Here is a 16,130-nt window from a genome sequence, read left to right on the forward strand (position 1 = left end):
GGTGTGTGTGTTTCAAAGATGGAACAACATATCCCAGATATCATGTGCACTAGTGGTAATAACATACACTAAAAAAGGTAACGGTTCCCTGTGCAAGCACTGGGTCATTCCTGACCCATGGGGTGACGTCACATCCTGACGTTTCCAAGGCAGACTTTGCGGGTGGTTTGCCAGTGCCTTCCCCAGTCATCTCCCCTTTACCCCCAGCAAGCTGGGTCCTCATTTGACCGACCTCGGAAGGATGGAAGGCTGAGTCAACCTTGAGCCGGCTACCTGAACCCGACTTCTGTCGGGATCGAACTCAGGTCGTGAGCAGAGTTTGGACTGCATACTGCAGCTTACCACTCTGCGCCACGAGCCCCTAATAACATACACTACTCAGCATTTTATATAGTTCTTTTAAGTTTCAAAGTGTTTCACATGTTATCTCGGTAAAACAGAATAAGGTGGGAGTGTTGTGCACATGGGTCCACAAATGCCAAGAATAAAACAGTAAAAAAAAATAAAAAAAATACAGTGACTGATGAAGGTGCGTTCCTTCCATCTCAGCATAAAGTACATGCAACAATTACTCAAGACAGACTAATATCATCACTGCTGCTATTGAAGAAGTGTGAAATTGGCTTAATTTCTTTTTATATCAAAATAAACACAAACACATAAAGGATAAAAGGTATAATTAAATGAAAGAGACATGTAGTATAGACACTAAAATGGGAAATAGTTCAGTCTATGTATAACATGCAAGCTGGACCTTTTTGGCACTTTTACTGACATGGTGGTTAATAAAAGCAAAGGTACGGGTTATTATGTCTTTTATAATTCAATTTGGACTATAATTAAGTTTTTGTAGTAAAAAAAGAAGAAATGAAAATAAAAAGTCAAGAAGAGAAAGAAAAAAGACAGGATAAGAAATGTGGAAAATATTGGATATTATTTTTGTGGCTAGTTTGTACTGTATTAGTGAGTTTATTGTAACATAATCTAGGTGCCAAGGAAGAAATGTATGTAATTTTATTCTGTTTATCCCTCCCCCCCTTTGTTACTTTAAAAAACCTTTTTTTTAATTGAATAAAGATAAAGGTAGTCCCCTGTGCAAGCACCAGGTCATTACTGACCCATGGGGTGATGTCACATCACGACGTTTACTAGGCAGACTGTGTTTATGGGGTGGTTTGCCATTGCCTTCCCCAGTCATCTACACTTTACTCCCAGCCAGCTGGGTAATAATACCAACCTCAGAAGGATGCAAGACAGGGTCAACCTTGAGCCGGCTACCTGAAACCGACTTCCTTCGGGATCGAACTCTGGTTGGGAGCAGAGCTTCAACTGCAGTACTGCAGCTTACCACTCTGCGCCATGGGGCTCTGGTAGCTAATACCCAAATGGAATTATCTCTTGTCAAAATCAGCTATGCCTGGCCAATCTCCATTATGGAAGCCCACGCATTTCAGAAAGGTCATTGTTTTAATCACTTACTCTTGTTAAATCCATGCCCAGCTTGAGCTGAGACAGGAGATGCAAAATAACACTGCGCTGCTCTTCCACAGCACCAAGGTCATCCTCTTTATTATCACAGGTATCTTCCACTTCGTCGTCTGGGTTTATTTCCTCCGGCTCCTAGTGTACATTTCAAAAAGTCCGTGACAGTTCAAATCACTCACATTTTGTTCAGACACAATTATCTGCCACGGTTTCCTGTAATGGCCTATGGTCTTATACAACAAACTTGACTTGCTTGCACTCACATTTTGCCCTTGTAACTCTTTGCCCTACTTATGTGCTAACGAACATGAACACCCCAATAAATAAATACTGCCTGAGAAATTATTATTTGCTAACAGAGTTTATATCTCACTTTTCAACTCAAAGCGTTTTCAAAGTGTTTTATGTAGGAAAGGATTAGAAAACAAACAATTAATGCACTGAAGATATAAACAGTTTCCATCAATGGAACTGGATCAGGCCAAATGGAGGGGTGGCCAAAGTGCTTTTTGCCCTCCATCTTCATTGCCAGGTTGCAGACTTGAAAGTAAGCAAGCCATTTAATTGTCAGTCATCAACTCAAGTTTCAACTGAAAGTAAAATCAACACCCAGATGATAACTGATAAAGTTGAATGAAGAGCAAACCCACTGTACATACAGGCTGCACAGATAAATCAGCTTCCTCCTGAAAATTTGATGGAAAAAGAAACTATGGCTTGGTTTAGACATAACATACCATGTTTATTTTAACTATGGTTACTTCAATGGACAATTATTCAAATCCTGATTTACCTCAACAAATACTGGTTTCATCACCCTCATCCCCCCACATCTCCCACACTTACATAGGGCTGGTTTATCTGATTTATCACAAACCATAGTTTGTTATTGCATTCAAACTAATAAAACTACAGTTTGCATTTTGTTTTCAAACTAGGAATACAAGTCATCTACATGGGGGAAGGGGAAGCGCGTGGGCACAGGATTGGTATTACAGATGAACCAACAGCGAATGCATCAGAAGTAGCATTTAGAAATTCACCTGCGGTGCTTTTGCCAGTCTCAAGAAGTACACAATGCCTACATATGACACTCTAGACCTTCCTCAGGCAATGTATTGGTTTCATGCACCTAGTTCCAAGAATAAAACAGATACTGAAAACTAACACAGCTCTGATATGAATCCACTTGTCCTAGAGTGATACGCCATTGCCATTTTGAATATTTCCCCCTTGTAGCACATTGCTTGGCTTCACCTGCTTGAGTCAGCTAGACTTAGTCAGCCAAATACTTTTTGTGGTGCACCTTCCGGATTTGATCCCGTGATCAGTCAGCAGAAGGTGCCAACGACTGTGAATCTCCCCAGTTCCCCATTCTTCTAGCAGCCATTTCCAAGGGAAAGTTATTTTGTGGAGACCTACATGGTGTGTGTGTGTGTGTGGATTGGGAGGTTTCAGCAGGGAAGACAAAAGGAACAAACTGCCCTTGCTGCCTCTTCTACCAGTTCCGCTCCACTGATGGAAGAGGAAGAATGGAGCAATTTTTCCCCTCCCCACTGCAGCCTCCTGACCTACAGGGCTATTATCATTTTGAAATATGTATTAGCTACCTTTCTTCCATATGGCACTCAAGGCGGCCTACAATGTTAATAAAATAGATTACATAAAAAACATAAAACCAAAATTGAAAATCACAATTTAGGACTGCTTTAATCAAATGCAGCCCTGAATAAAACCCTCCTTCAGCTGCCTGAAGAGGCTAAAAGTGAGGGGGCCAGGTACATAATCGGTGTTTCATAATCGTGGGGATGCCACTGAAAAGGCCCTCTCTCATGTACCTGCCAAACACGCTTCTTTGATTGATGAGACAGTCAGGAGGTCCTCTCCTTGTGATCTTTTGTTCCTGAGCAGGAACATATGTGAGAAGACGGTCCTTCAAGTACCCTGGTCCTAAGCCATGTAGGACTTCAAAGATCAAAACCAACACCTTGAATTGAGCTCAGGAGCAGATCGATAGCCAGCTCAATTGATGTAATATGAGGGTCACATGCTCCTGATAACTGGCCCCAACCAGCAGTCTAGCCACAGAATTCTGCACTAGCTGCAACTTCCGAACACTCTTCAAGGGTAGCCCCAAGTAGAGCATACTGCAATAGTCCAGTTGAGATGCAACTAAGGCACGGCTCACTGTGGCTAGATCTGACTGACCCAGGAATGGACACAGCTGATGCACCAGCCAACACTGGGAAAAAGCACTCCAGACCACCACAGCCACATGGTTTTCTAAGGTGACTTCTGTGTTGAGTAGCATTCCCATGCTGCCAAATGTGGCTTTTCAAGAGGAGTATAACCCCATCCAAGACAGGAGAGATCTGAAGTCCCAGTCTGCCTTTCTATTAATCGTTGTCAGGATTAAGTTGCAGCTTGTTCACCCTCATCCGGCCCATTACTGTCTCATTACTGCACCAGATCACAACATTAACATCATCCTTGGAATTTGGTGGAAAAGAAAGGTAGAAATGGGTGTCATGGGCATATTGGTGACACAGCAGCCCAAACCTCCTGATGACCTCTCCCAGAAGTTACATGTAGATATTAAAACAGCATATTACTCCTTGTGGGTTATTGGAGGTGGACATGACTGCTGGAGGGGGGAAACGAAAGAGGGAGATCCATGATCTTTGCGCAGTCGTTACACAGGATCCAAGCCACTGTGTGAAACTGGCAGTCTGAGTCATGGGATCTGAAGTAGCAAATGCCTTGGAACAAGCAGCTGAGTGCCAAACCTTACTCAGCTGGTAACTTTTAAAACTGGACTGTTATCCTCAACGTCTGTCCGAGCCATTTGAAGAGGGAACTGGCAGCATCATGCATTGCCCTCATGGTTTTCCTCACTCTGCCTTTTGCCCTTTGGGGCCCTTAAATACTTTAAGATCTGAAGTGTATTCAGCTTCCAAATAAGTCTGTTGTGTTCCTGAAAACAAATTTATTCAAGGGAAAATATCTATGCTACTAAGAAATTCCACCTTTCGGCTTCCAAATTAAAAAGCAGAATTGGGAGAAACATGCATCATTCAAAGTCAGCCTGGCAACTAGACAGAGGGGAATAATGGCATGTAAGATTCTCTGCTATAGTTTTCATTTATGAGGACTGCTCTAACACATCATTCATGTGACAAAAATTGCCAAGACCTAAGCCCATTTATCAGTTTATAAAACTTTCACAATTAGTGCTGCTCTCAACTTTTTAGAATATTTTTGCAATTAGAATATTTTTTTAATCAAAATGGTAGTTATGTCCCATTAGTATTTTCATCTCCTGCCAGGTTTAAACAATTCCTTTACCTAGATTTGGTGATAAAGTCTAGCTACAAATACTTATGCCATTTCCCTCTCCTTTTTACTTGATAAATTTTGGTGCGAGTACCAGGAAGTTTCACCGTTAATCTGCAACCTATGTAACAGTACCGACAGTCATATTCAGTTTGGATGAGCCAGTGAATTAATTTTACATCTTGCTTTTATTGTTTCCTTTTACAGTTACCGGAATGATTACTACAAGATAGGAAAAAAACCTTTACTAGTATTCTATTATTTATGTTTAAATTCAACATAAGCACAGAAACCAGGATTTTCTTAAATAAAAGTGCCCCTATCCCAATAAAGAGGCAAAACCCTACATAGCCAACAGAAGCAGGGCTTTCACACAGCCTTACCATGCTGAGATCGCTGGAACCTGAAATGGACTGCTCCTCTCTGACAGATGATGGCTTGTTTTGCTCTGTTGTGAAATTTTCATCTGCTCCATTTTTGAAGTGGTTTGGCAGGGATATCTTTGGTTCCAACCAGCTGATTGTTGTCCCTGAAGCAAGAGAGTGTTTGCGCTGAAACTTGCTCATATTCGAGTTCAGTTGTTTTTTTTAGAAAAGATGACTGTCATGAAGCAGCTTCCCCCCCTCCCCCAAAAGATGAAAAGCAACTAAACTTGCTCAGCAGCAACAAAAAGAAGGTGGTGCAGGAGAACAACACCTTGTCCGATCATTAGAATGAGGCCTGTGATTGGGTAATGGTGACACACACCACCTTACTCTGGAGAAGAAGGAGATGGTGTTATGAAAGGTGTAATTAGATACCAAATAAAGAACCCAATAAGACTGGATAGTTACGTAATCCACTCAGACAGGCTGCTGCACCTACGTCTCACAATACCATTAAGCAGTGGAAGGGGGGAGGGGGACACACCCTCAAATTGCATTAGGGATCTAGGAACAACAAAAAGTTTTGTGGGGATGGAGGAATGAAGTATGAGTTTTTGCACAGCTGAAGATATGATGCGCACAGTTAAATGAAAGGGTTGCTTGAAAATAAGAGGCAGCAGCATTTGGAAAACAGTAGTGCATTCGTTTAATGATTCAGGTGTCTCCAGTTACCACCCTCCCCACACACACACACACAGGCGTGCACAGCTAGTCTATCAGAATGGATACAATTCCTCATTAATAATGAAAATGTTCCATTCTATTCTGGAAGGCTAGTGTGCATTGGACTCTGATACAGCCCTATTAAAAGACACACACATGCAAGCTTGAATAAAAGAACAGTCAGGCTGGAACATAAACACTACTGATAACTTGGCATCTTCTTCCTACAGGGCGCAATTCTAAGCTTAGCTATTAGGCTGTCCAAGTAACTCAAAGAAATTCAAACAGCAGCTCTCCAGGGTCTTTTCTTTCCTATTGCTAAAGGGCAGGCAAACTTCAGCATAGTGAAAATATCAACAGTTCACAGCATTTAGAAATCATTTAACCATTTTCCCTATTTCTGCAGATAAATTACTTGCCATTTCAGTATATGACATGAAAACAATAGCTTCAGTACGAGCCAAAAATTGGCTTAAGTGTTTTTACTCACACAAAGCCAGACATATTAAAAACTCCTTAAGAGGAGGGACAGATTCAGTTGTGCGCAGTAAATACAAATGAAGTGAAACTGTCTCTGTAAGATTAGTACTTGAAAAGAGTCCCACTTCACTCAATGACAACCCCCCCAAAACCCTTTCAATTAATTTTCAGGTCAGTTATAAGAGCCAGTTGAGGCTCTCTGTACTAGCCCCAGAAATAACCAGAATGCATGAAGCAGACTAGTTTAGCATTACCAATTACTGTTGTACCGGACAATTTTTTTCCCTAAGTACTACTTTTTAAGCCAATAGCAGCAAGCACTGAATGTGGTTTCGGCACGACCACAAACAAGCCATTGCACTAAGCCACAACGAAGTCTATAGGTTGTCCCCTTAATCATGGACTGCCTGTTCACATATGACTTCTTTTAGCAGTTAGGAAACAGCCTGTCAATTGTAACTACCGTATTTTTCGCTCCATAAGACACACTTTTTTCCTCCTCAAAAGTGAGGGGAAATGTCCGTGCGCGCCCAGCCGGCATTCGCTTCGTAAGACAAGTTTTTAGAGGTGGAAAACAAGATTTTTTCTTGTTTTCCTCCTCTAAAAACTAGGTGCGTCTTATGGAAAGGTGCGCCCTATGGAGCAAAAAATACGGTATTTATTTTTCCCCCAGCTGTTGATCAATGAAGCCTAGTTTTCGGCAGGAATCAAATGGGTCCACCCGATTAGCCCCCCCAATCACAAAGTACTTGTCACTCATGTGGTTGAAGGATACAGTGTATTTCATTCATGCAAACCCAAATCCAGAATCAGAAGATTACACATTAAGATTCTTATATGCTCCTGGGAATTGAAACAAGATTATGCAACTAAGCCATTAAAGTTTTTTGCTTGTATCCTGTTCCTGTCCCCTCATGCATATCCACCAGATAATGAAATGTCATCCAGAAAACCCTGTAATTCTTCAGATAGGTAATTAAATTCTAGCATAATGGTACCAGTTGGTCTCATCTTCCTTTGAGCACACCAGCCCCCAAAAGGGTCTGTTTTAATGTAAATGCTTACCAGTCCCAGAATCTATTTTCCATAAACATAAGAAAGCTAATGCAAGTCACAGCTATTCAAAACATGCTCCCTTCAAAAAGTACAGTACAATCTTTGTTATCTGGCACTCCTGGGGAATGGGGGTTGCAAGTAAATCAAATGTACTGGATACTCAAGTTTACTGCTCTCCCCTGCCCCCTACCCAGGGGAATCCTCAGCAACCAAACCTCACTGCAATGGGAACACCCTGGAGACAGGACTAGCTGCCTGAGAGCCTTCAACACAGCAGGCTCCCTACAGTTCAAGAAAGGCTGAGAAGGAAGAAGGCACCTGAGGACAATGTCGCCTGGTAACACTGGATGTCAGAAGCCCAGCAATGGCTGGATGCTAGCAAGGCAGAAGTAAGGTAGGTGAGCACCCGAAGACTCAGGGGTATGATGTTTGAGGAGCAAGGTGTTTTCCCTCCGTGCAATGCAGGTTAGCAGAGCATTCTGGGTAAGTCAAATGTTAAACAAAGCTTTTATGGTATTTTAAATTAATTTTAACAGGCACCAATTCCCTCTCATCATTCGCTGCACAGTTATCATTTAGCTATTAGAACCTTAATATTATATTTTCTTGTCTAGTCATGAGTCTTTTTATTTGCATGGTAATTTCTCACATGACTCCAACATCCTTCTCAATACACATTACGTGCTGTACCTATTGGGAAAAACTTGCAAAACAAGAAAGCCAAACTGTACCGAACAAAAAGACTTAGACTCTTCCTTCCTTGCCTTGGTAAATTTGTTATTTACTATTCAGTTTTAACCTAGGATTTTGCAAGGGAAAAAATACGTACATTGATGAATTCTTTGTGAAAAGAAGTTCTTGCCAAAACCAAAATTTAACAGCAGTGACTGTAGGCTAAACCAAGACATCCTAATGTGATTTCCATCATGAGGTCAGCCTCTACTGAAGAAAGGTAAATCAGAGCTAGACTAATCAATAAAATCTGAACACACTGATATGACTTTTTCTCCCTCTTCTGTTAAAGGAGAACATTAGAACCATCCAACACCCACCACTAGGTAAGGATCCCTTCTGCTGCGATGCATGCTGTATCTGGAGAATGTGGAAGCAATCGTTTAAGCAATTCATTGTTGCCATAGAAGTTGCTTTGAGCATGAGCAGGTCTTGGTCTAAGGAAGAAAGGTGACCAGAGGAAGGAAGGCCTTCTATGCTTCTTATCAAGTCTCTCTGTTGTCCTTCAGCTCGAGACATCATCTAACAAGCAAACAAAACATTAATGTCACACATGACTGAAACTTGGTTATCTCAGCCCTCAGTTGGATTCTCATGTGCCTAAAATTCCTTGTTTTTCAAAGTCACTGTGTGCAACCTAGTGCAATAACCCGGTTATTTATCCAAAACCTGCAATTACATGAACACTTCCCAAGCACCTAATGGATACAGAATATTAAATAAAGCTGCAATATTTATTGTAGTGAGTCTCATATTATTTGGTAGGATGTTTGGTGTGAACAGAGAATTAGAATTTTATTGCTTGTCCAGAGGGTTGAACACCTTATTCCCTGTTGTTACCCAGTGCAGGTCACCTTCCAGGCACTACGTAATTAGTGGAAGGAACTAGCTGCCCAATTTTATTAAAAAGAAAATAAAGAGAAACCGAATACAGTTTGATGCACAGCAGTAGATCCAGCAAAGTGTCTATCCCAGAGTTGAAAACAATTCAGGCATGCTCCCTCATCCCCAATATGGCCATTCATTTCCAGAGGTTTTAGGAATCTGTATGACTGTACATACTTGGGTCTCTAACAAAGACATCTGTTAACAAAATTCTGCAATTTGTACCTTTACTGTTTTAACAAGAGGAAAAGGTACATTTCTAGCTATTACAATGAGAAGGAAAACCTGAATTCCTGTGCACAGCATACAAGAAAGGTAACAAATCTCTCACTCCGTCTAAGGAAAGACTTCATGTATTAGAAGCTTTACTGAATACCCAGATGGTCCTACAACAAATGGTCCCACAACAAAAAGTCCCCACTTTCTTCTTGTGTCCTATTCTTCACATCCCTTTCCAACTGCTACATGTCTCTCCGTGTGTGGCTACTGGAACAAATACTCAGAGATAAAGGCCTCAGCATGCAACTAGAGCAAACTGCCACTCATCTCTCGTTGTTGTGGGAACACACGCTGGTACAGCATTTTCCAGCTATAATGCACAGGTCCTTTTCTGCACCTACAATTGCTCAACAGGCATTCCCCAAGGAGCAGTAATGTTTTATAGTTACTAAAATTAGTAGAACTTCATTGTGAATGTTTTTTTTCAGCTTGTTGCAACCACTCTGCAATCCTTTCACCCACAAAGCCTGAAACCATTCTCCTCTTTATGGTATCTTTACAATAAACACTGATAAAGAACCTTTCATCACTATGTTTAGTTTGTAAGCCTGAGAATGATAGCTTGTGTCTGTCAATTCGATATAAAGCTACTCTAAGAAACACTATGCACAGTATAATCCTATGGGCACTTTCCTAGAAGTAAGCTCCACCTAATTGACTAGAATAGGATTCTGAGTAGACCTGCTTAGGATAGCTCTCATAATATAGAGATCAAGATACAAATACAAATAAATAATGTTTTCTTGGTTTAGTCTTCCCGACAACAATGGACCTATTTTAGAGAGAGAAATTAACTCTAATTTTCATAACACAGGGACTATTACTTTATTAAAGCATTTTTTTCCCAGGAATTCAAGGGAAGCCAGCTAGTCTGTAGTATCTTGGGACTTTCTTTTCTCTACTTTTAAGACTAGGCACCACACATTTACCTCTTCCCCAGTCTTCTGGGACTTCCCTCATCCTGAGTTTGTAAAGGCAATTCCTAAAGGCTCTGTCTTAGTTCCATGATGTTACAAAGAATGAGAATTTTTTTAAGTTCTTGAAACTGACCTGGCAGTTTCCTACATTTAGATTCAAGCACAAACTTTTCAGTCCATTGAAAGTTTTCACCCATTCTTACAAGCATTAATCACAGAAGTGTGGAAAGTTTCTAGGAGTCTAAGGATACTAAGACCGCAGGAGGGTGAATGTTATCCCAATCTTCAAACAAGGGAGGAAGAATGACCCAGGAAACTACAGACCAGTCAGTCTGACCTCTGTCCCAGGCAAGATACTGGAGCAGATTTTAAAGGGGTCAATCTGCTAACATCTGAAGGACAACTTGGTGATCCGGGGAAGTCAGCATGGATTTGTCCCCAACAGGTCTTGCCAGACCAACCATGTTGCCTTCTTTGATTGTGTGATGGGCTTACTAGATTGTGGGAATGCCATCAATGCTGTTTACCTGGATTTCAGTAAAGCTTTTGACAGGGTTCCCCATGATTTTCTGACGGGTAAAATGGAGGACGCCCTGACCTGGATGGCCCAGGCTAGCCTGATCTCGTCAGATCTCAGAAGCTAAGCAGGGTCGGCCCTGGTTAGTATTTGGATGGGAGACTGCCAAGGAATACCAGGGTTGCTATGCAGAGGAAGGCCCTGGCAAACCGCCTCTGTTAGTCTCTTGCCATGAAAACCCCAAAAGGGGTTGCCATAAGTCAGCTGTGACTTGACGGCACTTTTCACACACTCACACAAAATGGAGGACAGTGGACTAGATTCTATGATAGTTAAGTGGATAGGGAACTGGTTGGAGAACTGCACTCAAAGAGTAACTGTCAATGGCATTTCATCTGATTGGAGGGAGGTGCCCAGTGGGGTGCGCCACAGGGTTCCAAGCCCAGTACTTTTCATTATTTTTATAAATGATCTGGATGTGGGGGTAGAGGGACTACTCATTACATTTGCAGATGACACTAAATTGGGAGGAGTAGCAAGAGAATGTGAACACACTGGGAAAGTGACAGGATGTGAACAAGATGCAATCAACACAGATAAGTGCAGCGTTCTAAATATGGGTAATAAAAATGAGACATGCATACTGGATGGGGGATACACTTCTGGGTATCAGTATGTGTGAACAAGATCATAGGGTATGGGTGGACTATAAGCTAATTATGAGCAGTCAGTGTGATGCAGCAACAAAAAAAGGCTAATGTGGTCTTGGTGTGTAGCAACAGAGGCATAACGTCAAAATCGCAAGATGTCGTAGTCCCACTGCACACCGCATTGGTCAAGCCACACCTGTAGTACTGTGTGCAGTTCTGGAGGCCTCACTTTAAAAAAGATGTGGACAAAATGGAGCAGGTGCAGAAGAGTGATGAGGATGATCAGGAGCCTGGAGACCAAGCCCTACAAGGGAAGGCTGAGGAACTCGGGAATGTTCAATCTGGAAAAGAGAAGACTGAGGGGGAACATGATGGCTCTCTCTGAGTATCTGAAAGGCTATCACAGAGGAGGGCAGGGAGCTGTTCCTGTTGGCAGCAGAGGATAGGACTCGCAAGAATGGGTTTTCATTACGGGCAGAAAGGTACCGGCTGGATATTAGGAAGAAAGTTCTTACAATAACAATTGTTCAGCAGTGGAATCGGCTGCCTAGGGAGGTGGTGAGCTCCCCCTCACTGGCAGTCTTCAAGAAGCAGCTGGACAAACACTTGTCAGGGACGCTCTAGGCTGATCCTGCACTGAGCAGGGGTTTGGACTAGATGACCTGTACGGCCGTTTCCTACTCTTAAGATTCTAATTGGTACAACCTTTGCCAACCCAAATTATAGTATGATACACAGCACTTCTGTATGTAAAAAGGCTGTCCCCCTTTGAAATTTTTTACATTACAGTTACCTGTTCTCTTAAGGTGGGTGTATCTGGTGTCATTTTAACTTCCTGTACCTCAGAAGTAAATATTATAAATGCTCTTTTATCGTCCGCCTTAATTACTGAATTACTCATTTAAAAGACACTGCAAAGCGACACCTATCTACTGTAAACCAATACTACATGATGTAAAAAAGATACAGGTCATCGCAGGGTTGGCCTATGCAGAGTTTTGTCAAGACCTTGAAGCAAGTCTGACTTCTGCTCATAAGAAGATCACAAAAAATACCCCTGGAGTAGGCCTTGGAGAAGTAGGAGGGGGGAGGGGGATGAGAAGAAGAAGAACAAGGGAGGAGGAGGAAGAGAAAGAGGAGGAAGATGAAGAGGAGGAGACAGAAGAGGAGAAGACAGAGGAGAAGAAGGAGAAGAGTTGATTTTTATATGCCGAGTTTCTCTACCACTTAAGGAAGAATCAAACCTTCCCTTCCCCTCCCCTCAACAGACACCATGTGAAGTAGGTGGGGCTGAGAGAGCTTGAAGAGAGCTGTGACTAGCCCACGGTCACCCAGCTGGCTTTATGTGTAGGGGTGGGGAATCAATCCCGGTTCTCCAGATTAGAGTCCACCACTCTAAACCACCGCTCTTAACCACTACACCACACTGGAAGAAATGTACCCTGTATCTGCGTTCCTGCTGTCATGGAGACAACAACTCTAGCCCATCGCAAACATTAAGAAACTAACAGATGAAAGATGAATACATTCTTTCTTCTTGCCAATTTAAGGAGTTGTACTTGAAACTGAAAATCATGTCAACAGCATGAGGAAGACCATGTGAGGCCACAGACGTCAATATGTATTATACTATCAGCTAAAATTTGATGTCATTCATTACTACAGTTTATGGAAATTTCACATTTCAAAGGTCAGGGCAGGAGGGGGAGTATCCCATTCTCAGTGGCAGAGCAATGTCAGTTTAGCAAGGAGATAATACAATAACAGTAAATACTGTTTTACCAATTACTTTATATCAGATATATATATCAGGGGAGGAGAGAGCTTGTCAGTCTCTTAATCTCATCCTGGGTAAAAAGTAGGGGCAGAACAACTAGAGAAAATACCAACTTTCAGATAATATCCGGAGACCGGGCTTCTTATGTAAACCATTCTTCCTAAACAAAATGAAGTTGCTAAAAGCTTTTATTCATACTAACCTCTCTTACTTCAGCTAAATGATCTGGCTGCAGAATAGGAATTTTCTTCCCGCCTGGCAACTTGTGATGACCAACATTAAAAAAGGAAGCTGCGTTCTGGCTGGGCCTTCTCTGCACTCCCGGAGAACCACTTCCTTGAGATGCAAGAGAGAAGCTGCGAGATTTCAGAGGAGGATTGTTCTGGTGAACAAACAAACATATTAGGAGATGCCGGAACAACATTTCTTCAGCCTCCACCCTTTTCTTTCACCCCTTCACACATTAATGCATATATATATATACACACTGAAGATGCAACCAAGAATTCAGAAAAAACATTATTAATTTATTCAAGCCTTGCCCAAATGTTAAAATATTCTTCCAGCTACAGGACTAGCAGCAGTTAAAGCTGCTCCCTCACTGTAGAAGGAAAATAGACTGTTCTCTACTATATTTATTTTTCCTGTAATAAAACTGGCTCTTCCAATGCTCCATGGAAAATAGAGAAGCCAGATCAGTTCCCAAAGATGTGCTCTGAAAATACTTACAAAGCCTTATGAATCTTACAATTGTTTTGGTCTAGTATTAACACCGGGTCATACCAGCACCAGCCTTCCATGTGTGTACCAGTGGAAGGTGCTTGAAAGAGCACATTAAGGATTACTTTTTGCAAGCTGCACCTACTTGATTTCAGAGAAATGTGCCAGCTGTCCTTCCATTTCCCTTTCTCTTCTGAATGTTTAATTGAAACGTTTGACCACTGTGCTCCATAAACAGATGGGTATTTTTTGTTCAAAAGAAGCGGAATGCATTGTAATCTAGATAATCTGCTCTTTCACAAAAAAACTAGACAGATTGAGTCTTGATTAGAAATAAACTGCAAAGAGGAATTCACACTTAAAAGTTTCCCAACTACAGAAAGCAACAACTGCTCTTGCAGCAGGTTAACCAAAGAAAGTAAGAAAATCTCCCTCTCTGGATGCTTTTAAAGGTAACTAGCTATCTGGCAAATTATTTAGGTTTACTGAACCATGGATAGTCTGGGGGATTACTCTTGGCAGTACAATGAAGGATCCAGGGACTCAACTATAACAACAAATTCACCCCCTCAATTTTCAGCATTACATATAAAATACAGCTTTTTAAAACATTGTTGAACTTGGCACAGTTGTCACATTTCTATATCATGCTCACATTTTTTTCCCAACCATTTCAAGATATGCAGGTGATGAAAAGTTTAAAGAACTATTGCTATGTAATTAAATATGTGCCACACACTATGCTGAAGTGAGAACTGTACCTTTCCAATTGCTTCAGTGTGGTGCTGTGTACATATCTGAAGTCTGCTCACCCAATGCTGCCGTTCTTTAGCATCAGCAGCTAAGAAGAGACAAGCAAAAAAGACAAGACAATACAGAGCTAGCCAAGGCAAATACCTCAGTATATCTTTAAGGTTAAGTTCTGCAAAGTTGAAAAAAGAATGTGCTCAAAACACAGGCTGGACTTAATATGTGGTATCTGGAACCTGTGTGTGTGTTAAATGCTGTCAAGTTGCTTCTGACTTATAGCGACCCTGTGAAATACTGTCCTCCAGAACAGTATTCCTATCCTATCATTAACAATCTTGCTCAGATCTTGCAAACTGAGAATTGTGGCGTCCTTGTCTGACTCAATTCATCTCATGTTGGGTTTTCCTCTTTTCCTGCTGCCTTCAACTTTTCTTAGCATTATTATCTTTTCTAGTGATTCATCTTCTCATAATGCATCCAAAGTACGATAGCCTCAGTTTGGTCATTTTAGCTTCTAGGGAGAGTTCAGGTTTGATTTGATTTAGAAACCACAAGCTGCAGTCCAAGCTCTGTTCACGACCTGAGTTCGATCCCAACGGAAGTTGGTTTCAAGTAGCTGGCTCAAGGTTGACTCAGCCTTCCATCCTTCCGAGATCGGTAAAATGAGTACCCAGCTTGCTGGGGGTAAAGGGAAGATGACTGGGGAAGGCACTGGCAAACCACCCTGTAAACAAAGTCTGCCTAGTAAACATTGGGATGTGACATCACCCCATGGGTCAGGAATGACCCGGTGCTTGCACAGGGGACCTTTACCTTTTTATTTGTCTTTTTGGTGGTCCATGGTACTCAGAAAACTCTCTTCTAACACCACATTTCAAAAGAATAGACTTTCTTCCTGTCAGCTTTCTGGTTCCTAATGCAATGCATATTAGAATGCCACCCATTCAGCAGCAGTCCTAAGAACCATTGCATGTGTTTAGGAGGTGCTGGGTACCACAGCAAAAAGAGAAAATGCTGGTGACCTTTTCCAGAGCGAACAGTGACAAGTGCTAACACAAAGTTCCTTCTGCATTTTGAAAAAGCAGAACACAGTCTTGTAACTTCCAGAGCCTTGAAGTACTCCATGTATGTTTATGTGCACACATACATTTTGAAAAGTAAAGATTTATTTATTTACTTCATTTATACCCCACCTTTCTCCCAGTGGGGACCCAAAGTAGCTTACGTTGTTTTCCTGACCTCCACTTTCTCCTTACAACAACTCTGTAAGGAAGGTTAAGTTGAGAGAGAGAGAGAGTCAAGGTCCAATGTCACCAAGCAAACTTCCATGGCAAAGAAGACATTTGAAGAGGGATTTCCCAGATCCTAATCCAATACATTAACCACTACACCATATTCAATAGAACTGAATATGTATGTGCATCTCAATCCATTCACCCACGTACATAAAGTCCTTTTTGT

The 16,130-nt window shown here is 41.6% G+C and overlaps 1 protein-coding gene across 1 annotated transcript in view; it reads right to left on the reverse strand.

Moving 5' to 3' along the window:
* OSBPL11 (oxysterol binding protein like 11) overlaps positions 1-16,130 on the reverse strand; it is a 68,385-nt gene that overhangs the window by 12,752 nt on the left and 39,503 nt on the right. The window contains exons 4-8 of the mRNA XM_056861505.1: positions 14,681-14,760; positions 13,402-13,581; positions 8,495-8,696; positions 5,202-5,347; positions 1,480-1,620 (exon numbers count right to left, since the gene is read on the reverse strand). Coding sequence (XP_056717483.1) covers positions 1,480-1,620; positions 5,202-5,347; positions 8,495-8,696; positions 13,402-13,581; positions 14,681-14,760 — 749 coding nt within the window. The remainder of the gene's footprint in view (positions 1-1,479; positions 1,621-5,201; positions 5,348-8,494; positions 8,697-13,401; positions 13,582-14,680; positions 14,761-16,130) is intronic.

The sequence above is a fragment of the Euleptes europaea genome, chromosome 15 (genome assembly GCF_029931775.1).
Source record: "Euleptes europaea isolate rEulEur1 chromosome 15, rEulEur1.hap1, whole genome shotgun sequence".
Lineage (NCBI taxonomy): Eukaryota > Metazoa > Chordata > Lepidosauria > Squamata > Sphaerodactylidae > Euleptes > Euleptes europaea.